This window comes from Macaca mulatta, chromosome 16 (genome assembly GCF_049350105.2).
Source record: "Macaca mulatta isolate MMU2019108-1 chromosome 16, T2T-MMU8v2.0, whole genome shotgun sequence".
Classification (NCBI taxonomy): Eukaryota; Metazoa; Chordata; class Mammalia; order Primates; family Cercopithecidae; genus Macaca; species Macaca mulatta.
This window is the reverse complement of record NC_133421.1, coordinates 64,458,898-64,484,026: the sequence shown is the minus strand read 5'-3', so window position 1 is coordinate 64,484,026 and position 25,129 is coordinate 64,458,898. Positions and strand designations below refer to the sequence as shown.

Below are 25,129 nucleotides of genomic sequence, written 5' to 3'. Positions count from 1 at the left end.
TGGCGAGCCTAGATCATGCCATTGCACTCTAGCCTGGGCAACAAGAGCGAAACTTCGTCTCAATAAAAAATAAAATAAAAATTAGCTGGGCGCGGCGGCGTGTGCCTGTCTCCTACTAGGGAGGCTGAGGCAGGACAGGAGAATCGCTTGAACCCAGAAGACGGAGGTTGCAGTGCCGAGATCGAACCACTGCACTCTAGCCTGGGTGACAAGAGCGCAACTCTGTTTCAAAAAAAAAAAAAGGGTGTAATTGTAGAAAATGGGAGAAGTTCGTTGGAGTGTAGTTCTGGATAGTGGGGGATGAAGGGGATAAAACAGATTGAGGCCAGATTATGAAGGTCTGAAGGCCCAATTAAGGAATGTATAATTTATCAGCTTTGGTGAAACATCAGAGGATTTCCACCAAAGCATAGAATGATTAAATTTGTGTATCTGAAAGCTAACTTCAATATTTGTGTCTCTGTACCAAAAACTGGAGGCCAACTTGAAGGCTGTTAGTGCAGGTGTGAGATGATGAGTGGTTAAGATACTGATGGTATGGGGATATAGAGGGAATGACAACTTTACTCAGCTGTTAAGAGCAAAGTTTCTGGTGTGAAACTGCAAACAGCAATCACAGTTCTTCTGTTTAGTGGTTGTGTATTATTTAACCTCTACCTCAGGTTGCTTATCTGTAAAATGACTATACTAATACCTTACTTCACAGGGTTATTGTGAGGATTAAATGAGATAATCCATGTAAAATGTTTATCATAGCATGTGGCACCTAGTAATGCTTGATAATGTAGTTATCACATTATTACTAATTTGCAGCATTTGTTGATCAATTGAAAGGGGGTGAGGGAGAAGGAGGGCTTTACTATCAAATTTCTAAGACTAACTAGATGGCAATTCCATGAATAAATTACCTGTTTTCTTCCTCGCTAGCCCAACTGTGGTTCCAGGCCAGCACTTTCAGTATCACCTGGAAACTTGTTAGATATGCAAATTCTTGGCTTCCCACCCTAGATCTAATGAATAAGAAACTGTGGGGTGAGATGCAGCAAGTGGTGTTTTAACAAGCCCTTCAGGTGATTCTGATGTACTTCAAGTTTGAGAACCACTACTTGGTACTCTACAACTGGGGTTGGCTGACTTGTTTTTTTTAAACGGGGTCTGGCTGTGTTGCCCAGGCTGGAGTCCAGTAGCTCTTCACAGTCATTATCATACTGAACTGCAGCCTCGAACTTCCAGGCTCAAGTGATACTCCTGCCTCAGCCTCCTGAGTCACTGGGACTACAGGTATGCACCACCATGCCTGGCTAATTTTTACATTTTGTAGACATGGGGCTTCACCATGTTGCCCAGGCTGGTCTCAAACTCCTGGGCTCAAATGATCCATCCACCTTGGCCTCCCAAAGTGCTGGGACTACAGGCATGAGCCACTGTGCCTGGTCCCACCTTTTTTTTTTTTTTTCCTTCTGGAAACTTTACAGCTCTGAAATCCAAAGTCTAGGATTTCACTGCTCCAGACTAAGTAAACATGCTTTTCCCCACCAAAACCAAGGCTGGAATTTTTGGATTGGAGGTCTGATCTTGATCTCAATACATAGGATGACCTGGCTAAACCACCAGAAAACTGAAACCTGAGAAGAGAAGGTCTTCTACGAAGGAAAAGGAATTCTTGCTTCCAAACCATTAGGTTTTAAGCTGTGGTAATCCTTGAACTAAGAAATATAAAGAAGGGAACTCTCAACAGCCAAGACGGGCAAAGTGGAGTTGCCAGCTGTGAGGGAGCCTAGGAAAACTGTGTTTAGGACCATAAATCAAGTCCTTAAGTCTTTTTTTTAAATTCCTTTCTTGGTTTTTTTTGTTTTTTTTTTTTTTTGTTTTTTTTTTTTTTTGAGACGAAACCTTGTTCTGTCACCCAGGTTGGAGTGCAGTGGTGCAATCTCGGCTCGCTGCAACCTCCACCTCCTGGGTTCAAGCAATTATTTTCTGCCTCAGCCTCCCGAGTAGCTGGGATTACAGGCGCCCGCCACCATGCCCAGCTAGTTTTTGTATTTTTAGTAGAGACGGGGTTTCACCATGTTGGCCAGGCTGGTCTCAAACTCCTGACCTCAGGTGATCCACCCACCTCAGCCTCCCAAAGTGCTGGGATTACAGTCACCATGTCCGGATTGAGCCACTGTGTCAGGCCTCCCTAAGCAATTCTGTCCCTAATGAGATAATGACCATTCTTTTTGCCTTCTGCCTAAGGGTATGGAAAGAGTTAAAGCCAATACTTTCACCATCCCTCTAAGGATTATAGAATGGCAGAATTCCATTTCTAGGACCTACATTCTTTGAAGGGAATGCCTATGTTGTGGAAAGAGGATGCAGCAAGCCTTTTCACTTGACTGGGCTTGGTTTTCCCAGACCAAAAAATAAAATGGAAATAAATCATCTTTAAGGTCCCTTGCAGCTTTATGACTGTATAAAGCTACGTTTTTCAGCTAACAGCGGGGCAGAACTAGGTAGTAAAAAGAGGAGACTTGTTTTGGCCACTCCCCAGGGAAAGTGGACTCATCTGGGCAGTTTCCTGAAGCTCTCAGAAAGGTGGAGACTGGAGTTGCGTGGCTGGTATTAGCCCAGTCCTGTGGCACCGAAAGCACACCACGGTTGGAGAGACCACCTCTGCCTTCTCTGGGAGGACGGGGGATGGGAAACAAGCGTGGAGCCACAGAGGCTTCCCGCTCTGCAGCCCGGCCTGGCTCAGCTCTTTCTGGCAGAAACCGTGCCCTGCTACAGGCTTCCTCGAGCAGGATGCTAGTGTGCTGCTCTCCTGCTCCCCTCTGCGGGGGCCTCTCAGAGGGTAGGACACACCCTCCTTCCCGCCCCCCCCGCATTAAAAATCACAACTCAAATTTGGGTATTTTTCTCCCTCTGCTAGCCCCGCCAAAACTTTCAGCGTGTTCCGCCCACTCCACGTGGACCTCCCTTCCCTGTCCCAGCAGCCCCTGCGAGAACCCTCACCCCCAACATGTGACCAATTGTTATGTTTCCTTCCTGGAACTCTCTTTCAGCTGGCACCAACTAACGACTGAACAAAAGTGCCCCCTTCAGGGTGAATGTGGGGCAGCAGCTTGAGGGGAGGAAAGCTGATGAGGGCTCAAGTACAATAGGGGAATGCAGCTGCCTCTGCTTAAAATGATTTCGTATCTACATAGCTCCCTGGCTAATAACTAAGGATTACACAATCAAACGATTAGACAAACGCAAGAGAAGGATGTCATCAAATAAAACTACTTCGGGGTGGAGTTGGATAAAGTTTTAATTTCCAGCTGCAAAGTTGGTTACCTCTACTCCAACTCCATTTCCCCTAGAGTTCTTCATGATGTTGGCAGAGCACTCAGATCCTCCCATTCCAGACAAGAGCCAAGAATGCCCTAATTATGGGCTGGGTGATGGGAACTGGGCCTCCTCTGGGTGGGTGAGCTGCTTTTTGCTCACTACTACCACCCCCTTCCCCAGCAACACTCTAGTTGTCTCTTTATGAGCCCTGACTTCTCAAGCTGACAGTTTCCAAAATGGAATCTTCCCCTCTCCAGCACTGGGGAACATTTTCCCTGGATGGGAAGAGCCCCAGGAGATCATGTTGGAGGAAGGAGGAGAAGGGCGGGGCAGCAAAAATTAGTCCAGTGGGAAGCCTTGGTACATGGAACAAGGGGGCTAACCAGGGAAAGTTAGAAAATAGGTCAAAGGAAGTCACGCAGAGGGAACTAGTTTCCTTGGAAAAAAATTCTAAGCTTTGTCCATTTCTCACCTCACTCCTATCCCTTACAGGAGATGTGGGATTGGGGGATTGGGTAGGGAACTGGGGGTGAGGGAACGTTTAAAGTTGGAGGCTGACTTGGGGAGGAGTTGTGGGCAAGGCTCAGAGAAGGAAGAGTAGGACTAAGTAGTGCAGGTAGGGAGGGGTAAATTTAAAATCAGAATTACTGTGGGGCCATTTCTCCCTCCAAGGTCACAGGGGTCATGAATAGTCGATGGTCCAGAAGCTACAAGCCTGGGAGCCTTAGGAGGGGGATCTCATTGTAGCCAGGAAGCACACTACCCAGGAGCATGTTAAACAGTAATTTGTGGAAGACAATGGAAGGAGTCCGGGGGCACCTATTTTTCTCTGTGTGTGTGTGTTAATTTCAACTTTTATTTTAGATTCAGGAGGTACATATGCAGGTTGGTTACAAGGGCATATTGTGTAATGGTGAAGTTTGGGGTATGATTGAACCTGTCACCCAGGTAGTGAGCATAGTACCCAATAGGTAGTTTTTCAGTCCTTGGTGGGGCACCTGTTTTCAAGGGAAACAGCCCAAAAGTGATCAAACTAGAATGTTGAGGACTCTAGCCAGGACATTTGCTCTCCTATAACTCAGCATCTGTCAGCGCTCCCATTACCAGGTGCTATTTCCAGAGTCCTGGGCTTAGGGAGAGGGAAAGGGAGGGGCGGAGGTGGAGAGGCAGAGGGAGACCTGATGGGCTCCTCCCCCAGCACAACTGCAATTCCAGCTTTTAGCCACTCAGGGGCTCCCAAGCTCAACCACAGCCCCAGAGTAAGGAGGGAGATTGAGTTAACAAGCCTCCAGAGGACACCTTGGGTCATCAGGGATGACCCTGAGCAGAGGGGTGACCCAGGAGTCATTTGCTTTGAAGTTGCAAGCCTGTCACAAGCCAATGAGAAGGCCTCCAGCCTCAACCTTTCTCTCTAAAAGGCACTGAGAACTCACTCCCCACCTCCTACCCTTACCCACTTCTCTGTGGTCATTTCCTCCCCCGCGTGTTTCCTTCCCCTCCCCCATCCTCATGGTGGGAACCATCCCCCAGCCTGTCAGAGTCCTGAGGAATGTTTTTGCCTTGGCTGGGCGCCAAGCTGTGAACTTCCTGGGCTTTGGGGTGGGGCTTGGCCAAGGGGAAGCCCTTTGGACCCAAGAGCCACTCAGTTCTGCACGGCCTGCCGGCTTTCTCTGCCTCTCTGCTAAGCAAAAGGCTCATCCATCACTTTGTGTCACCACTGCCTCATTTCCTCCCCCCACAATAGGATTTCCTTGCCAGGGCAAATCACACAATCTGGAAGCAGTGGTCATCCGAAACACTGTTGGCTTATAGTGGGAGAGGGAAGGCACCTATTCCAGAAGCTGCCTTCTCTGTTCCAGAGGGCCGGTAGCTGGAAGGAGGGATTCAGTTGCCAGGGTCCTGAGGTAAGGACTTTGTAAATGGTAATTAATATTGGGGGTTCCTTCTGGATCCTTCTCAGAACCCTTGAGTCTAAAGAGGTACAGGGTCTCTATATAGTTAAGCCTGGCAGTAAGTGGATTTCTCCATATCTGACCTTTACACAGCCTTCATTTCCTGAAATAAATTAGCTGAAATCTGAACTCACTCTTCCACATCATCTTTCCAGTCCCCTGCAGCAGACAGCGTAGGTTCAGCAAGAACACGGAGCAGGCAGAAACCACTCCCAAATCTCATTAATAGAGACTGCGCCTGTCAGGGACCACCGGCTCCTCTCCAGGGGGTCACTGCTCAGGTGTTTTTGCATTTCGGAGATGGGAGTCTTCTGAGCTCTAGTCCACAAAAAGCCCTAAAACGACAGTGAGAACATAGTCCTGTGGCATCCCCTGCCTCAGGGCCCAGTCCCTCAATGCCACTTTTGCAGCCTGTCTGCCTGATGTCATCATATGTAGACCTGTGCCAGATTCCCAGGTTCCTATCTTGAAACCTCAGCCCCCGCACCCAGGGCCTAGGGGAGAGCCAATGTAGGTCAGTGCAGCTGAGCCTGCAGGGCTGTCTGCTCCTTGAGCCCAGAGCCTTTCAGGCACAGAGAGAAAGCCTTGCAGAGAAGCAAAAGAAAGGGCTCTGGGAGAATCAGAGAAAAGCTTATTCCTCAAAAAATGAAGCAGGGAGAGGCCAGGAGTCAGCTGCTCAGACTGAAACAGTAACAGGAGTTCTGTTCCTGAGAACTGCCTGTGATGGAGAGAAGGCCCGAAGAGAGGGGCTGGGCATGGCTCCCATCCCCCCCAATCTCCTAACCCCCATTTGCCTGTGTAAGGGAACCCTCTGGATCTGGTGTCCGTCCCTCATTCTCTACTCTCTTTCCAGGCTCAGGTTTCATTCTCAGGAGCTTTTGTGATTTGCCTTAGGGATCCTTTGTTTCCTCTGGCCACAGTTTCTGGGTCTCAGGAAGGTGGAGTAGGCCAGGGATGACCCCGCCCTCCCCTATTGAAAGACTTTTCCTGCTTGTTATCTGCTAAACTCATTTTACCCAGGGAACTTCCAAACTTCTGGGACCTCATTCCTTCCCTTGGTATCCCTACCCTGGCATCCAAGATCTCAAGGAGTGAGTGTTTGTGTGTGCCTGTGTGTGTGGTCCTCATATTCTTTTAGTTACTCATGGAAGTCAAGAGCCTATCACTGTAACTAACTTGGGGTCCCCATGGCCAGCAAAATAGATAAAGGCTTAATTTCTACCTCCAGCCTCAAAACAATTTAAGCCACAATCATTTGTTCTAATAGGAGCCTTGGGACAGGAAGTAGGTAAGATGGACAAAGGATAAACAAATAAAATTCTTTTTTTTTTTTTTTTTTTTTTGAGACGGAGTCTCGCTCTGTCGCCCAGGCTGGAGTGCAGTGGCGCGATCTCGGCTCACTGCAAGCTCCGCCTCCCGGGTTCACGCCATTCTCCTGCCTCAGCCTCCCGAGTAGCTGGGACTACAGGCGCCCACAACCGCGCCCGGCTAATTTTTTGTATTTTTAGTAGAGACGGGGTTTCACCGTGGTCTCGATCTCCTGACCTTGTGATCCGCCCGCCTCGGCCTCCCAAAGTGCTGGGATTACAGGCGTGAGCCACCGCGCCCGGCCAAACAAATAAAATTCTAACCTTTTATTTCTTTCATTCTTCCCTCACCCAGTACCTTCCACTCCTCTTTGAGATCTCAGCTACTCATTAGCCTACTACTGTTGTATCATTTGCCCGCATTTCCAGAATCTGCACACAGGAGGCACTCAATAAATGCTTTTCACGCTGAATCAAACGAAATCTGAATATGCCCTGTGGCTGGACTTTGAAATGAAGCAGCACAAAGGGGGAAGGTAGACATAACCCCAGATTTTTTTTTTGAGACAGGATCTCACTGTCGCCCACGCTGGAGTGCAGTGTGCGATCTTGGCTCACGGTAACCTCCACCTCCCAGTTCAAGGAATTCTCCTGCCTCAGCCTCCTGAGTAGCTGGGATTACAGGCACACACCACACCCGGCTAATTTTTGTATTTTTTTGTGGACACGGGGTTTCACCATGTTGACCAGGCTGGTCTCCAACGCCTGGCCTCAAGTAATCCACCCACCTCAGCCTCCCAAAGTGCTGGGATTACAGGGATGAGCCACCACGCCCAGCTGACATGTCCCCAGATCTTGGGCTAGATTCTCCTAGAGGACTGATTGCTAGGGACCAAAGACCTAGAGCAGGGGTCTCAGGCTTCCCAGAATCCCGAGGGCCTTATTAAAACTCAGATTGCTGGGCTTTGCTCCCAGAGCTTCTGATTCAATCAGCCTGGGATGGGGCCTGGGAATTTGCATTTCTAACATGTTCCCCAGGTGACCCCGATCCCTCTGCTTATCTTGAGAACCACTCCCTTAGAGAACCCCAGCCCCTCACCCCAGTGTTTACCATGAGGACCTGATTGGTTCCTTTTTTTTTTTTTTTTTTTTTGAGACAGGGCCTCGATCTGTTGCCCAGGCTGGAGTGCAGTGGCGTGATCTCAGCTCACTACAACCTCTGCCTCCCGGGTTCAAGTGATTCTCATGCCTCAGCCTCCCAGGTAGCTGGGATTACAGGCACTCGCCGCCACGCCTGGCTAATTTTTTTGTATTTTTAGTAGAAACAGGGTTTCACCATGTTGGCCAGGCTGGTCTCGAACTGATCTCAAATGATTCGCCCACCTTGGCCTCCCAAAGTGCTGGGATTACATGGTTCCAATTTTATATAGGAGGAAGGAATTGGTACCACCCTAACCAGTACAGACATCTTAGAGAGGGTAAGGGCAAGCATAAGTCGGTCTCTGATTATCCATTCTGTCTCTTTTTAAATAGTCCATTGATTCCATCCTTATTGAAAGTCACTTCCCCAAAACATGTTTTGCAGCAGCAACAGGAGCACTAGGAATTTCCTGTGACGAGGCAGCGCCAGCGCTGGGGAGGGGTGGAGGCAGTGCTGAGCGAGCGCCTTCCCTTGGCTCGGGCAGGGCCACGTGCCCCACCCCCTCGCTTGCACATGTCTCCACCGCCACCGCCGCAGCAGCCGGGCTGTTTATGAGCGAGTTGTTGTGGTAGAAATGGAGCAGGCTGCACATGCCCGGGCCATGTGACCCCAGCAGCCCGCGTGAGCCTCGAGCCGGCACAAACACACTGGGCCCTTTCCTCCATGGGCCAAAGAAACCGGAGGCAAGATGAGGAAGGAGGGAAAGCGCGCGGGGCTCCCTTCTTGTCTCCTTGCGCTTTATCCTGCTTCTGTCTCCTTTTGTCTCTCCTGAGCCACCAGGGGAGCAAACACCCAGAAAAGAAACGTGGTCTTCCCAAGCGTATTTTCCTCCCAGGCAGCCCCTTGGGGTTTTCACAACCCAGAACCCTAAGCCTCAAAAGAACAAAGGACCTTCCCAAGCCAAGAACACAGCACAGCCCACCCCAGCCCTCATGGTGATGAGCTGATGTCAGCCCAGAGCCAAGAGTTGGCTTCCCTGTAGCCCGGGCTCCCCAAATGAGGCTACCCTGTCCCCTCTTTCTAGGAAGGAGGATGCCACACACACACGCAAGTGCCCACTCCAGGATTAGAACAAGGACAGTTCAGGGATTTGTGTGTTTGGGGACATGAAGCAAAGGTTCTGTAACAGTGTTCTGTGAGGTTAGTGGACCGGAAAGGGAAAGTCCCTCTGCTGCTTGGGGATAGGGAAGAGCAGAGGGCTGGAGGAAGTCTAGAAGGGTTTTCCCACTAACCCCTGTGCAGCTGGAGAACAAATGTGAGTGCAAAAGGCAAATTCAGCCTCCATCCCTCATTGAAGTGTCCCCTTCCCTCTGCCTGGCCCTCTAAACCCCACTGGTCCTTCTCTGGGCACTCTAACCGCAGACCCCCGCTTCTGGCCCTCTGCTCCTGCCCCCTACTCGTGACCCCATTTCTAAGCCGCAGTGCCTCTTGCTGGGATATGAGACTATGCTAGAGTCAGGGGGACAGTAGGTTAGCAGGAACAAGCAAATGAAATGAACACGACCCACATTTCCTCATCGCACCAAAACTTCGCAGATCCTGCATTGCAGAGCTAGCGCTTTTTTTTTTTTTTTTTTTTAATCTCCGCTGGGCCCCTACACACGTCTGCATTTTTGCAACCAGCACAGATTTTTTTTTTTCAGGGTGCAAACTGCGCATTCTAATGAGCCAAAGCTCCTTCCTGCGGCATTGAAAATCTCTTTGGCAAATTGCTTCTTCCCCACTCGCCCTCCCCCCAATTTAGAAGAGGAGGAGGGATCCCAAATTTGTGAAGACGCATCCTCTCTCTCTCCTTCTCCTGCCCCCCCTCCCCCAAGATACCGCAGTCTTTCCAGCCCTGACTAACAGCTGCAGACCAGGGGAGAGGAGTGGGAGGAGGGAAAGTAAGCCTTGTTCCTTCTTTCCACTCAGGCTGAGCTGGCGGGGCGGGGGTTGCTTTTTTCCCTGGGCAGCCCATTGCAACCCCCCTTTCCTCCCCATCCCAGCCAGTGTTTATGTAAGCCTCCCAGAAACTACACAAGGCCCCTAATGCCTGCCCAGGCCACAGCTCCTCAGAGGTCCATCCTGCTCACGAGGACTGTCATGAGCCTCTGGCCTCCCCAGGCAGCTGCATGGCGATTTGCAGAGACCCAAAGAATGGAGACACCGGATAAGCAAAGGGTTTGAGATGGAGCTTGGGATAAAGGGTGGAGATGGAAGCAGATGCAGAGCACCCCCTCTCCCTTGCCCCCGCCTCCCCCACATTCTCCTTGCATCTGAGTTCTACAGAGGCTCAAGAGCAGCCAATGGGCAGGTGCAGGGGCCTGGAAGATGACACCACAGTGGCTCCAGCAGCATGGCAAAGATTGGACAGGAGGCCTTAGCATAGCATGTACTGGATGCCAGAAAAAGGGTCATCTGGGGCTTAGTCTCCACTGCCAAGGACAATCCATGCCTCCTCCAGGATCCTGTGATGTGGGTGAGATCCTGGGCTCAGAGAGGGGGCACCCTCCTTCAGATTCTTCAAAGCATCTGCTGAAGAAGCATTGGTGCAGGACAGTGGTTTTCGGAAGGGCTGGTTTTAGAGGTACATGTTCCTCAAAGCAGGTAAATGGGGAAGTGGGATGCTGTTTCCTTAAGGCTTTGGACACAACTTTTGTCGGTCCTTGGTGGCCTTCCATACACTCCCTCAACCAATCTTCTTTTTTTTTTTTTTTTGAGACGGAGTCTCGCTCTGCTGCCCGGGCTGGAGTGCAGTGGCCGAGATCCGGCTCACTGCAAGCTCCGCCTCCCGGGTTCACGCCATTCTCCTGCCTCAGCCTCCCGAGTAGCTGGGACTACAGGCGCCGCCACCTCGCCTGGCTAGTTTTTTTTTTTTTTTTTTGTATTTTTTGGTAGAGACGGGGTTTCACCGTGTTAGCCAGGATGGTCTCGATCTCCTGACCTCGTGATCCGCCCGTCTTGGCCTCCCAAAGTGCTGGGATTACAGGCTTGAGCCACCGCGCCCGGCCAACCAATCTTCTTAATACAGCTCCTGGAAGGAAGCACCATGGGACTTTAGAGGGCCCTGACCTAACTTGCCCCACTCTCTTCACCACCAGCAGCAGACCCCAAATCCCGAGAGTTTGGGTCAAGAACAGAGTTCAGATGCCTGCTTCTGTTAGTCACCTCTGTAGCAGTCTGGTTTGTGCACCCTGTTCCTGCCCCTTCTACTTTTAGAACCAGATGAGGGAAATGTAGGACGGGGAGTGGGAAGAGTTTAGGGGAAGAGGAAATGTGCCTGGGGTTAAAAGAGAGATTTTGGAAAGCCAAGGTACTCCCCGGGACAGGAACAAGGGGGTGCTTCAGGCTTCTGTTCTTGGTGATATATCCCACTTCCAAACATCACCATTGCTTGGGAAACACCAGGATGAATTTGCTGCTCAGACATTCCCCTAGGGTGGCAGTAATCTCTCCCTCTAGGAGGGGCAGTCTTGCTAGTAGAAAGAGTTTTATCTTCAGGACTGGGATTGAATCCCCAGCATTGCCATTTTCATTGTGACACTGACAGTGGTAGTTCCAAGAGATAGCTGGAGGGGGCTTTAGCCCCCCCCCCAATAATTTCCATCAGCGCTATCATTCTTTGATGTGACATCTTTTCAGTCTTAAGTGCTATGCAAATTACAACTTCCAGACTAATCACTTAGACCTTCTGGCACCCTAGGCAAGTTAATAAACTTCTGTAAGTCTCAGTTTCCCCATCTCTAAAATAAGAATGAGATCTACAGCATAGGGTTGTTGTGAATATTAAATGAGATAATGTGTATAAAGCACTTTGCACAGTGCCTGGCATACGGTTGGTACTTAATACATATTTATGGTTTCCTTTCCTTGGAAAAAGCAGTAGTGAGGTAAAGATAGAATCTGAGGCAAAACACATCCATGGAACCCAGCCCTGGCTCGTGCCTCGCCCTTTCTTTCTCCATCCCCCTCCCCCCACCACACAGAGAAGCAAGTTAGCTCAGACTCTGTCCTTCCTGTGGCATGTTCTTAAAGTTCTCCCCAAAACATCCAGGCTTTGAGTGGGGTAGAGAAAGACAGCTGGCCTTTTAGAGACAAGGAAAACGATTTAGGAGGGCAGGAAGTGAGCCTTTCCCAGGCACATGGTTGGTTCCCTGATTCAGGGGCATCCCCAGCATTTCTATACCAGGTTTGCATCACCTGGGCAGACAGGTTTCTACTCTGGGCAATGGTTCCTTGGTGAGAAAGGAGGGGGATGGGAAGGCACCTACAGAAGCCTGACCTGTTTCCAGCAAGGATCCACCCTCAGTCAGTCAGTCAGTCAGTCAAGCAGTTGGCCCAAGATTTAGGCCACCCAGAATTTGCACTGGGTGTTGCCCTGTTACCCAGAACAACCTTCTGACAGGGAGAAGAGATCTCAGATCAAACACGCACACCCATACACACTCACAGCATTCACACTTACACACATGCAGTCTCACTCACAGTCATACAATCACACACACACACGCACAAATACATAACTGACCAGAGCTTAGTGTTCTAAATACCTTTCCTTCTTCTCCTCTGTGTCTGCTGTCCTCTGAAGTCCAAAGAAATCAAGGAAAATTAAAGACATATTTGGAAACACACAGGCAGGATCCAACACGGCCCTTAATGGGAAGGTTCGTCCCCAGAATCCCAGACTCGGGAATCCAAGTGGAAGTGTATGCAGAACCAGGGCAGTGCCTTGCTGTACCAGATTGTGAATATGCTATTCTACCTGGATCCAATCTGAGTACTATTTATGAAGAGTTCAGTCCTTTCTTGAGTTGAACTGGGCTATGGGAGAAATGGTATATGTGTATGTGTGTATGTACGTGTGTGTGTGTGTAGAAGTGAACAGCAGGCCGGGCGTGGTGGCTTACGCCTGTAATCCCAGCACTTTGGGAGGCTGAGGCAGGTGGATCACCTGAGGTCAGGAGTTTGAGACTAGCCTGACTAATATGGTGAAACCCCATCTCTACTAAAAATATTTTAAAAATAGCCAGGCGTTGTGGCGTGTGCCTGTAGTCCCAGCAACTTGGGACACTGAGACAGGAGAATGGCTTGAACCCAGAAGGTGGAGGTTGCAGTGAGCCACTGCACTCCAGCCTCGGTGATAGAGTGGGACTGTCTCAAAAAAAAAAAAAAGAAGTAAACAGCAATGTCCAGCTGGAGGGGCAGGGGAATAGGTTGTGTTGAGATGCACCTGTTGTCTTAAGATCTTAAGGTCTTACGGTCAAGGCTGAGGTCAAAGAGAAGCCAAGATTCTACTCCGGATCCCCCAGAACCAGACAACCCAGCCTTTCCCCCCTCCCTTTGGTGGCTTTGGGTCACATAGTTTCTGCCCTTCTCCCAGCAGCTGCTGACAGAGAAAGAAGCAGGCACAGACTGACTAGAAGCTTCTGGAGCCAAGGGAGAACACTGCCTTTTCATTCTGTATTCCTCTCACCAGCTGTAGAAGAAAGACACCCGAATTACTTATTTGTCAGGGAAAAAAGGAGGGGCCCTTTAAGAAATGCAAAGGAAGGAGCAGGGGGTAACCCCTCTCCTGTGCCCCCTCCCTCCCAGCCTCTGCCTTCACACCACACACAGACTGCAGAACCACCCAGGTTTTGCCAAGAGGAGTGTCAGGCTGACTGAATTTCAGCTCTCTCTATCTCTGCTCCCTCCTGCTTCTCACTGGTTGCAGCGGGGAAGGAGTCTTGACCTACCCCGGCTCCCCCTCCTAGAGGAACAAACACCCAGCAAGTATACAGGGAGTGGGCAGGACCACCACAGCAGCAATAGAGCTGTGGGCCTTGGGGAGGACCCACGGCAAGTAAAGGGAGGGTGCTAGTGGTGGTGCTGGGCTGTGGGGAGCTAGATGCACGCCAGGGGTCCTGATTTTGAGTCCAGTCCTGACAGACACCTAGGCTCTGGCCCTGGCTCTGACTTGGAGTCAAGGTGACAGAGAGCAGGCAGGAGCAGGACATGGCAACTTACCTCCTAGCTTTCCCTCCAGAGCCCAGAGGGCAGAGGGAGAGGGGGTGGAGGCTGAGCTCAGAACCAAGTTTTCCTGAAAAGCCTCTTTCCTTGTTTGTTTTAGCCCCTCCCAGTCTCTCCCATGCTCTGCTGCAGCTTCCCAACTCTGGGCCAAAGGGTCAGAGAAGAGCCCACTGCCCTCTCTCCCCACTTTTCTTGGGAGCAGGGGAACAAAGCTAAAGCCTAGCCCATTCTAGGAAGCTCATCTTCTACAAGGAGTCATAGGGTGAGTGGTCAAGCTCCTGCGGTCAAACTCACTGTCCTCACTACCCTGTTTACTCCTGTGTCCATATTCTTCATCTTTTTTTTTTTTTTTTTAAATGGAATTTCGGTCTTGTTGCCCAGGCTGGAGTGCATTGGCGCAATCTCAGCTCACTGCAACCTCCGCCTCCCAGGTTCAAGCGATTCTCCTGCCTCAGCCTCCCGAGTAGCTGGGACTACAGGCATGCACCACCACGCCCAGCTAATTTTTGTATTTCTAGTAGAGACAGGGTTTCTCCATGTTGGCCAGGCTGGTCTCAAACTCCTGACCACGGGTGATCCACCCGCCTCGGCCTCCCAAAGTGCTGGGATTACAGGCGTGAGCCACCACTGCACTTGACCTTTTTTTTTTTTTTTGAGATGGACTTTCACTCTGTTGCCCAGGTTGGAGTGCAGTGGCACGATCTCAACCCTCTGCAACCTCCATCTCCTGGGTTCAAGTGATTCTCCTGCCTCAGCCTCCCAAGTAGCTGGGATTATAGGCGCCCGCCACCATGCCCGGCTAGTATTTTTGTATTTTTAGTAGAGATGGGGTTTCACCGTGTTGGCCAGGCTGGTCTCAAACTCCTGATCTCAGGTGATCTGCCCACTTCAGCCTCCCAAAATCCTGGGATTATAGGTGTGAGCCACTACCCCTGGCCTCCCATATTCTTTTTCTCTACCTTTTTGGTGACTTTCATGTTTCCCAGGCATCCATCAATACCATCCCAGGGGCTGCCTGTAGAGAAGGACTTTCTAGATGAAGAAAAACCTCCCTAGAAGCACTGGGCCTGGGGAAGAAGTTAGCAGGAGCAGCAGGTGGCTCAGGCTCCCTCTCCCTTCACTGCCTGAAGAAGTTTCCATCCGCTCCATGTCCCAAGCCCTCTAACATGATAGATCTCCTCTACTTGAGATCTGTTATTACTCATGGGACAGCTGCTCTGAAGGGAAATGCCGGTTTTTTTTTTTGTTTGTTTGTTTTTTTTTGAGACAGAGTCTCACTCTGTCCCCCAGGCTGGAGTGCAATGGAGTGCAATGGCAATCTCGTCTCACTGCAACCTCCGCCTCCCGGGTTCTAGGGATTCTCCTGCCTCAGCCTCCTAACTAGCTGGGATTACAGGTGCCTACCACCACATCTGCCTAATTTTTGTATTTTTAGTAGAGACGGAGTTTCACCATGTTGGTCAGGCTGGTTTTGAACTCCTGACCTCAAGTGATCCACCCGCCTCAGCCTCCCAAAGTGCTGCGATTACAGCCATAAGCCACCACGCCCAGCAATGCTGGCTGTTTCTAACCCCTGTTCAGTATTTCACTTGTTCATCTACCACCTCCCTGTTGGAGGTGGGCAGATGAAACTAGCAATGGACGTCTGACCTTGGGCCAGTCACTTCTCCTAAGCCTCCTGTTCCCCAATAGTAAAAAGAGGGAGACTTAAGATGATCTACATGTTCCCCTCTGAGTAGTAATCTTCTGTGGAATTCATATTCTACCCTCCAGCACCGAGGGGCAAGGGTGTCACTCTGCCCCCACCCCCTGCCTCACATCTTGCTCATTACTTTAGGATCTCAAAGCACTTTCACTATTAGTTCCCCTCTGTTGTCCTTTTTATTTCCCAGACAAAGGGAAATGACTCACCCCAAAGTCAACTGGAGTGGGTGGAATGGTGTCATACAAGCAAACAGGGAGTCCCTACAGACATCCCTACCTCTGTGGCAACTCCTTCCCCTGGAGGTGTTCTCTCTAGGACGAGTAGAAGGGAAAGGGGGTCACATTTCCTTTCCTTCTCTGGACTTTGCCCCTAAGCAGAGGGCAGCCTAAGCTCCTGACTCCAGGGAAATCTCCCTCCCTGGCTTGTCTCTCTCCCGGTCACCAGTAACCTCAGGACGAGGTCAGTCCCGCAATCACGTGAAGCCCTCACGTTTGCAAGGTTTGCAGAAAGGGCGTCTTAGCTTTGATCTCCCAGAGAGCAGCCAAGCTTGCCAGTCCCTCCCCAGAAATTCACATGCCCCTGCCATACAGGCTTTCTAAACACGCCACCCTGACTCTTCAGCGCACCCCACCCCACTCTCAGCTCCTCCCAGGTCCCGGTAAGCGCTTTGCCAGGCAGAAAGAGGAAAGGCACGCAGTCCGCCCACTTTGTCAGTGGACTACAAATCCCGACAGTCTCGTCGTTGCGCAGGCGCACAGAGCTCAACGTGCCGGCTGTTGGAAAAGTGTGTCACTGGGGCACGAGGCGCTCCCTGGGATCACATGGTACCTGCTCCAGTGCCGCGTGCGGCCCGGGAACCCTGGGCTGTTGGCGCCTGCGCAGAGCCCTCTGTCCCAGGGAAAGGCTCGGGCAAAAGGCGGCTGAGATTGGCAGAGTGAAATATTACTGCCGAGGGAACGTAGCAGGGCACACGTCTCGCCTCTTTGCGACTCGGTGCCCCGTTTCTCCCCATCACCTACTTACTTCCTGGTTGCAACCTCTCTCTCTCTGGGACTTGTGCACTGGGAGCTCCAGATTCGCTACCCCGCAGCGCTGCGGAGTCGGCAGGCAGAGGCACCCCGTACGCTGCAGAGACCCGACGCTCCTTGCTACCTTCTAGCCAGAATTACTGCAGGCTAATTCCCCCTACACACTCTCTTTGCTCTTCCCATGCAAAGCAGAACTCCGTTGCCTCAACGTCCAACCCTTCTCCAGGGCTGCAGTCCGGCCACCCCAAGACCTTGCTGCAGGGTGCTTCGGATCCTGATCGTGAGTCGCGGGGTCCTCTCCCCGCCCTTAGCCAGTGCCCAGGGGGCAACAGCGGTGATCGCAACCTCTAGTTTGAGTCAAGGTCCAGTTTGCATGACCGCTCTCAGCCAGTGAAGACATGACGACCCTGGACTCCAACAACAACACAGGTACTGAGATTCCTTTACTATCATCTTTTTCCTGTCACTGTATTCCCACCTCCATTTACGCCTTATAACAAGAGGAACTTTGTAAGGGACCGGGGAGTCCCTTGGCCCGGAGATTTGCTAACATGCTGCGGGGCTTTAATGTGGGATTTCCAGAGTGACTTGTTCGGGCTGGGAATACTCTCAGAAACGCCCCATCACCACCCCTCAGAGTCCCAAAGCTCCCTTGAGCCTTGAATCCCGGGGCGGGTGGAAATGGAGAGGAGGTATGGGTGGTGAAGCGAAAAATTTAGGGGCACTGGGAGCTTTGGAACAGTGCCCCGAAACGGCCCCATCTGCCCACTACCTGCAGCTGTGGTATGCCTGGCCTCAGAAAACGGACCTCCTCCCCTCCTGTCTTCCCCCTCCTCTAGTTCCTGCAGGCGCGAGGGAATCTGAGAAGCAGTGGCTCGGGGCTCAGGGAAGGAGGGGCTGGGAGAATCGTTCGGATCTCACTGGGGAATCCTCAGTGACAGGAGGGAGCGACACTTGAGGAGTCCAGAGCGTGGTGCCCGGCCCGAGGGAGGGCACCTACAGGGCCCCGGCCACCGGGAGGGCTCACATGGCTCTAGAGCCGGGCCCACGTGCTGCGTTTGTTTTCATTCAGCAGAAGCCGTGGCCGCCACCCCATTGGTTGTTGCCTCCCGGCCTCGTTACATAATGAGCTCCGCCCCCCCAGTCACCCCGGCAACGCGTGTTCCCTTCTCCCCTCCCCTAGGTTGTCCTAGTCCTGCTAGCGTTCCGGGTCCAGCCCACGACCCGGTCGCCGGGGAGAGGCGGGGAGGAGGTGGGGCTACTGCTCTCGATTGACGGGAAGCAAGGAGGGCGGGGCCTCGAGTTCCGGGGTTCCTCGTTGGGGAGCCACGTGCGAGAGGCACACGTGGAGCGGGGACGTGAGGCCGGCTGAGGGCCCAGCTCCCGCCCTGCCCCGCCCCGCCGAGATCTGGGTGAAGCTGGGCTGACTCACCGCCCCCGCCTGCCTCCTTTTCCGGTCCGCCTGCCCGGCCCCCTCCTCCTCATCACCAAAACAAAGTAACATGGAGCCATCTCTGACCTCTCATGGCCTTCTGTTTTACATTCCCTAAAGAGACCTCACCCCTAACCACCCTTGTCGCTCCTTTCGCCTTCACTCTTATTTGCACCTACCTCACTGCACTTCATTTAGACTCAGCTTCCCCACATTCCAAATTCTCTGTTCTCCAAGCTTCTCTTTCCTTAGTTCTGCGAGCACTGTCTTACCCCCATCTCCACCAAACAAGCTGCAGTATGCCTACAAAGGGCTCCCCAAAGCAACTGCACCGCACACTCATAGCTGAAATGATATTGTCCTTTTTTCTCACGAAAAGGAAAACTGAGACCCAAAGAGGGGAGTTGATGTTCTCTAGGTCACAAAATAAGTTGGTAGTGATGGGTCTAGACCTGGACCTAGACACTTTTGAGTGTGCTCCTCACTTCCACGTTGGAAGCCTCTGCATGAAGGTCTCACTCTCTTTTGGGGGACGGGTGGATGGGTGAACTAGGTCAACTTCATTTACCGCCACCTAATGATTCCATCCCCCACCTTAGCCCTGAAACCGTGGGAGCTGATCTGTTGTGCAACTATTTTCCAAGGAGCTGGGTTCACCCTGACCAACCTTGAGCTATTTTAGGGCCGCCCTGCCCAGTTTAGTGTGTGTCAGTGGGTGAGCAAGACATGTGCCTCTGCAGACACAGTGGCATGGCATGTGTCAGCTCACACGTGTCCTGGGATCCTCCCTTCTCCCACCCCGCCTGTGGCAGGCCAGTCTAGGTGCTTGGCAGAGGTGTGGCAGGCAGGTCACCTTTTTCTCCTGCTAATACCACGGGAGCACAGCCACCTCGTTGGCAATGTAACCAGAGGGTCAAAGTCCCTGAGTGGCCAGAGCCAAGGTCATTGTTACCAGGCTGAGATCTGAAGGGGGAATTTTAGAGCCCTAGGCTGGACAGTTTGTACAGTTTGTATTTCCACCTCCTGCAACTCGCACCGCGAAGTCCTTTCTGGACACAGAGATAGAGTCCACTGTGGCTCACTCTCTTAGAGGCCAGGGGAACCAGGCGGGCAGATTCCTTCCCTTCAGTTCCTTCAGAGAATATATCTCCCAGACTGGGGGGAATGTGATTGTCTTACTTTTGTAAGATTTGTATTCTTTCTACTATTAGCTAGCTATCTCCCCATGGTCCATGGTTTCATTCCTGGAATGGTCTCAGTATTAAAATCAGCAGCTGGGTTTTTGTTTTTGGAGGACTGGGCACTTTGAATGGCGCTCAGCTGCCCATCCCCCAATCTTCAATTGACAACTAAGTCATTAGTTGCAGTCGATATTCCCAAGGAAGGCATATAGGGAAGGGGGCACATATGCGAGATGCCACAGGAGTCACGCCTCACATTCAAAGCAGAAGCTTGAACGTGTCCTGCAAAGGGTTGTGGGTGTTGCTTGGCCATGCCATGTCTACTGTGTGTTGGGGAATTGCTTATTAACTCCAAGATTAGGGTCTCCACACGGTGAACTGAGTGGCCAGCAGTGTTTTGGGCAGACAGGTGGCGATGAGCACAGTGGCACCCTAGGTCCAGAGACATGGCGGCTGACACCCCCTTCCCTTTTGTTCTCCCTCCAGGTGGCGTCATCACCTACATTGGCTCCAGTGGCTCCTCCCCGAGCCGCACCAGCCCTGAATCCCTCTATAGTGACAACTCCAATGGCAGCTTCCAGTCCCTGACGCAAGGCTGTCCCACGTACTTCCCACCGTCCCCCACTGGCTCCCTCACTCAAGACCCAGCTCGCTCCTTTGGGAGCACTGCAGCCAGCCTGAGTGATGATGGCTCCCCTTCTTCCTCATCTTCCTCGTCGTCATCCTCCTCTTTCTATAATGGGAGCCCCCCAGGGAGTCTACAAGTGGCCATGGAGGACAGCAGCCGAGTGTCCCCCAGCAAGAGCAGCAGCAACATCACCAGTGAGTACTTTTCCAGCTGATTCGGGGGAAGGGAAGCAGGCCAGGGCCAGATTGGGAATGGGTTTTTATGTGACACCAGTCTCGCCAGGGCCTATTCTGGCTTCAGGGATTTCTCCTAGAGTGGCACCAGCCCCTCTTCAGCCCAGTCTTGTCACTCCAGTGCCCCTCAACACTGGAGTTCCTCCTTAGCTTTTCCCTCCCTGGATCTCCAGCCCAGAAAGCCTTCCACACCTCTGGCCACTCAGCCTGGCCTCTCCTGCTCACCTGCTGCCTGTCTCTTTCACAGAGTTGAACGGCATGGTGTTACTGTGTAAAGTGTGTGGGGACGTTGCCTCGGGCTTCCACTATGGTGTGCACGCCTGTGAGGGCTGCAAGGTGAGGCGGACTGGGGGTAAGGGCAGGGGCAGGTGGCCCCCTCCCCCTGGACACAGAGGCCCAGCCATGACGGAGGTGGTCACTAACCGCCCCTGCCCTCCAGGGCTTTTTCCGTCGGAGCATCCAGCAGAATATCCAGTACAAAAGGTGTCTGAAGAATGAGAATTGCTCCATTGTCCGCATCAATCGCAACCGCTGCCAGCAATGTCGCTTCAAGAAGTGTCTCTCCGTGGGCATGTCTCGAGACGGTGAGGCAGCATCCCCACATCCGCCCCCTTTTTTCCGCCCAAAGTTTCTGAATTAATCTTTCCCTTTAAAAAAGTCACAAATGGAGACACATCATACTGTGAATCACATTTGCACAGGGGATGTCCATCCTTCATCTGCTTGGGTCAACATACACTTCTATCCCATTGGTCCCTCGGGTCACCTCCTACCAACGATCCCTCCTAGGGAAACCCCCTTGATGGGCGTGGCCTTGCTGGTTTTAGTTTTGATGTGAAACCCCAAGCCTTCAGAGCCTTGCCCTTTCAGGAGGAAGGAAGGAAGAGAAGCACGTGAGTGTGGCTGAGAACTTCCTGACGCTGTTCTCATCCTGTTGCAGCTGTGCGTTTTGGGCGCATCCCCAAACGAGAGAAGCAGCGGATGCTTGCTGAGATGCAGAGTGCCATGAACCTGGCCAACAACCAGTTGAGCAGCCAGTGCCTGCTGGAGACTTCACCCACCCAGCACCCCACCCCAGGCTCCATGGGCCCCTCGCCACCCCCTGCTCCAGTTCCCTCACCCCTGGTGGGCTTCTCCCAGTTCCCACAACAGCTGACGCCTCCCAGATCCCCAAGCCCCGAGCCCACAGTGGAGGATGTGATATCCCAGGTGGCCCGGGCCCATCGAGAGATCTTCACCTACGCCCATGACAAGCTGGGCAGCTCACCTGGCAACTTTAATGCCAACCATGCATCAGGTAGCCCTCCAGCTACCACCCCGCATCGCTGGGAAAATCAGGGCTGCCCACCTGCCCCCAATGACAACAACACCTTGGCTGCCCAGCGTCATAACGAGGCCCTAAATGGTCTGCGCCAGGCCCCCTCCTCCTACCCTCCCACCTGGCCTCCCGGCCCTGCACACCACAGCTGCCACCAGTCCAACAGCAACGGGCACCGTCTATGCCCCACCCACGTGTATGCAGCCCCAGAAAGCAAGGCACCTGCCAACAATCCCCGGCAGGGTAACTCCAAGAATGTTCTGCTGGTAAGGGCGTGGGGGCGGGCGGGTGCGTTAAGAAGGTCGGGGGGGCTTGGCAGAATGGACTTAGTGGAAGGCAGCTGGGGGCTCCTGGAGGCTGAAGGTGGGGATAGCCTCTTCCCAGGAGAGAATGTCTTGCCTTGCAGTCTGGGCTCTGCCTGGGAATCCCTAATTGCTACTTTATCTGAAAGACCCATCCTCCAGGGCCACAGCCTCTAGCCCAGGCAGAATCTGGGGTCCAGCTCTGCTTGGGGCGTCCATCTGACCCAGCCTGGCTGACACTCGCGTCCCTCAATCTTTTTCTCCCCCAGGCATGTCCTATGAACATGTACCCGCATGGACGCAGTGGACGAACGGTGCAGGAGATCTGGGAAGATTTCTCCATGAGCTTCACGCCCGCTGTGCGGGAGGTGGTAGAGTTTGCCAAGCACATCCCAGGCTTCCGTGACCTTTCTCAGCACGACCAAGTCACCCTGCTTAAGGCTGGCACTTTTGAGGTGAGTGACCATTTATGCTTCCTGTTTTTTTTGGTTGGTTGTTTTTTTGAGACAGAGTTTCGCTCATTGCCCAGGCTGGAGTGGAATGGTGCGACCTCCACTCACTGCAACCTCCAACTCCTGGGTTCAAGCGATTCTCCTACCTCAGCCTCCCGAGTAGCTGGGATTACAGGTGCCCGCCACCACACTTGGCTAATTTTTACATTTTTAGTAGAGACAGGGTTTCGCCATGTTGGCCAGGCTGGTCTCGAACTCCTGACCCCAGGTGATCCACCCGCCTTGGACTTCCAAAGTATTGGGATTACAGGCATGAGCTGCTGTACCCAGCCACTTCCTGTTTTTGTTTTTGTTTTTTTTTTTTTGAGACGGAGTCTCGCTCTGTCGCCCAGGCTGGAGTGCAGTGGCCGGATCTCAGCTCACTGCAAGCTCTGCCTCCCGGGTTCACGCCATTCTCCTGCCTCAGCCTCCCGAGTAGCTGGGACTACAGGCACCCGCCACCTCGCCCAGCTAGTTTTTTTGTACTATTTAGTAGAGACGGGGTTTCACCGTGTTTGCCAGGATGGTCTCGATCTCCTGACCTCGTGATCTGCCCATCTCGGCCTCCCAAAGTGCTGGGATTACAGGCTTGAGCCACCGCGCCTGGCCCACTTCCTGTTTTGACTTTGGGAAGGATCCAGCAGAAGGCCTTGGTGTCTGGGGTGGGCAGGACCTCTGAAAGGTTTTAGAACCCAGTATCTTTGTCCTTATAGCCTCTGATTGGTGGAAGGGGCTGAGCTGCTCCTGCTGCTGTCTCTGGATGGCTGGGACTTCTGTCATCTCAGCTGGAATTTAATCACAACCCATTACACTGAAATAATGCCTTGGGTACACTGTTGCCCCCATTCTAGACAAAAGCAAGTTAACTTTGGTGAATGCCTTGCCCAAGGTCACAGGTAATAACAAAGCTGACACTCAGATTCAGGCTTATTGGATCCCAAAGCCATCCTTCCACCTGGGCTCCCTCATTGCCCATTCAGAAACAACCCCCACTGTACTGAGAAATCGAAGGCAGCACCACTAAACCCTTTGGCAAACTACAGGGGCGATTTGGTCAGTGCTCCTCCCACCCCACCCAGGTTGACTGTTCCCACTCCCCCTCTAGGTGCTGATGGTGCGCTTTGCATCATTGTTTAACGTCAAGGACCAGACAGTGATGTTTCTAAGCCGCACCACCTACAGCCTGCAGGAGCTTGGTGCCATGGGCATGGGAGACCTGCTCAATGCCATGTTCGACTTCAGCGAGAAGCTCAACTCCCTGGCGCTTACCGAGGAGGAGCTGGGCCTCTTCACCGCGGTGGTGCTTGTCTCTGCAGGTAGGTCAGGCTCTTGCCTGACCCGGGGGAGGAGGCAGACGCAGTTCAATTCAACACACCTTTTATGGAGTACCTATTCTATGCCAGGCCCTGCACTGGGCACTGGGGATACAGACATGATTCAGACACAGTCTAGCTTGGGAAACAGACTCATGCCCGACTAATTATAAAACAGTGAGATAAGTGTCACAGTAGAAGCATGAACCAAGGAAGCACAGACAACTATTTCTGCCTGGGGGAGCTGGGGAAGGAGGTGACACTTGAGTTGGGGCCTCAAAGGACAAGTAAGATGTTGCCAGGCAGAGAAAGGGGGAAGGGCATCCCAGGCAGAGGGAACTACACAGCAAAAAGCAAGGGAGCCTGGCCACGTTCGGCCTGTTGAGGAAGGGAAGGTGGTCTTACAGGATGGGAGGTGACCAGCCCTGCTGAGCCCACGCTCCCAGCTTTCAGGCATCTGCTCTCGGGGCAGAGGCCTGTGAGAAGGTACGGCACTCCTTCTCCTTACCCATCGGCCCTCGGGGGGGGGCTTCAGGGAGAGGCTGCATTGCCTGCCAGGTCCTCGCAGACCTCCGGTTCCTCCTCAGAGGAGCTCGGGGAGTCCGCCTCACTGCTGTCGTCTTCCCCACAGACCGCTCGGGCATGGAGAATTCCGCTTCGGTGGAGCAGCTCCAGGAGACGCTGCTGCGGGCTCTTCGGGCTCTGGTGCTGAAGAACCGGCCCTTGGAGACTTCCCGCTTCACCAAGCTGCTGCTCAAGCTGCCGGACCTGCGGACCCTGAACAACATGCATTCCGAGAAGCTGCTGTCCTTCCGGGTGGACGCCCAGTGACCCGCCCGGCCGGCCTTCTGCCGCTGCCCCCTTGTACAGAATCGAACTCTGCACTTCTCTCTCCTTTACGAGACGAAAAGGAAAAGCAAACCAGAATCTTATTTATATTGTTATAAAATATTCCAAGATGAGCCTCTGGCCCCCTGAGCCTTCTTGTAAATACCTGCCTCCCTCCCCCATCACCGAACTTCCCCCCCTCCCCTATTTAAACCACTCTCTCTCCCCCACAGCCCTCCCCTGGCCCCCTGATTTGTTCTGTTCCTGTCTCAAATCCAAGAGTTCACAGCTGAGCTGGCTTCTGTGGTGTGTGCTCGTTTGGGGGGTGGGGTGGAAATACTGCCAAGGCTGGGGGGGCCACCTCTCCATCTGGTCAGTTTGTGGGGTGGGTACTCTGCCAGCAGATGGGAGGATATAGGGAAACAGCACACAAGTCTAAGGGGGGTGCCCAAGGGGGTTATTTTCATCATATATTTATTACATAAATATATAGTAAAATAGACGAGCAACAATTACCATAAAAATATCTTTCTTTAAAATCCTGACCCAAAACACAACGGGGTGAAAAATCGCACATAACAGACATACTGATTGTCAATGTGGGGCAGGAGTAGGAGCCCCTCTAGTCACCCCTGCCGGTCCCACCCCTCCCTGGGGAAGAGACCTACCTCCTTCCCTGTGTCTGGCCACAACTCCCCTCCCCCCAGCCCAGCACCAGCTTCTCATACATTCAGTAGCGCCTCTGGGCAGTGTCCCCCTCCCCGCTGCCCAGGAGTTCCCAGGGCAGGAGTTACTGTCCTCCTTATGGACGGTGTCTCTGTCACACGCCCTGCCCTCTCCCAGCTCTGCAGACCCGCCACCAGGAGAAGGGGCAGGAGCTCCTCCCCCACCCTCCCCAAGTCTGAGCAGG

The 25,129-nt window shown here is 52.6% G+C and overlaps 2 protein-coding genes across 2 annotated transcripts in view; one reads left to right on the top strand and one right to left on the bottom strand.

Annotated features, from left to right (window-relative positions):
- Nucleotides 1–16,396: 16,396 nt before the first annotated feature.
- On the top strand, nt 16,397–24,512 carry NR1D1 (nuclear receptor subfamily 1 group D member 1). Its single transcript, XM_015119573.3, has 8 exons — nt 16,397–16,922; nt 19,593–19,928; nt 20,215–20,303; nt 20,407–20,551; nt 20,908–21,551; nt 21,857–22,042; nt 23,184–23,394; nt 24,023–24,512. Exons 1-8 carry the CDS (start codon nt 16,892–16,894, stop codon nt 24,220–24,222), a joined length of 1,842 nt encoding a protein of 613 aa, XP_014975059.2. The 5' UTR covers nt 16,397–16,891; the 3' UTR covers nt 24,223–24,512.
- Nucleotides 23,439–25,129, bottom strand: part of THRA (thyroid hormone receptor alpha) — a 38,472-nt gene continuing 36,781 nt past the window's right edge. The window contains exon 10 of the transcript XR_013406735.1: nt 23,439–24,285. The gene's annotated coding sequence lies outside the window, so the exon portion shown is untranslated. The remainder of the gene's footprint in view (nt 24,286–25,129) is intronic.

Bases quoted from the DNA above. Each gene is read 5' to 3' on its own strand.
- NR1D1 (XM_015119573.3), top strand. From the start codon at position 16,892: ATGACGACCCTGGACTCCAACAACAACACAG. The intron at 16,923-19,592 runs GTACTGAGATTC...TTCTCCCTCCAG, and splicing joins GGACTCCAACAACAACACAG to GTGGCGTCATCACCTACATT. The intron at 21,552-21,856 runs GTAAGGGCGTGG...TTTCTCCCCCAG, and splicing joins ACTCCAAGAATGTTCTGCTG to GCATGTCCTATGAACATGTA.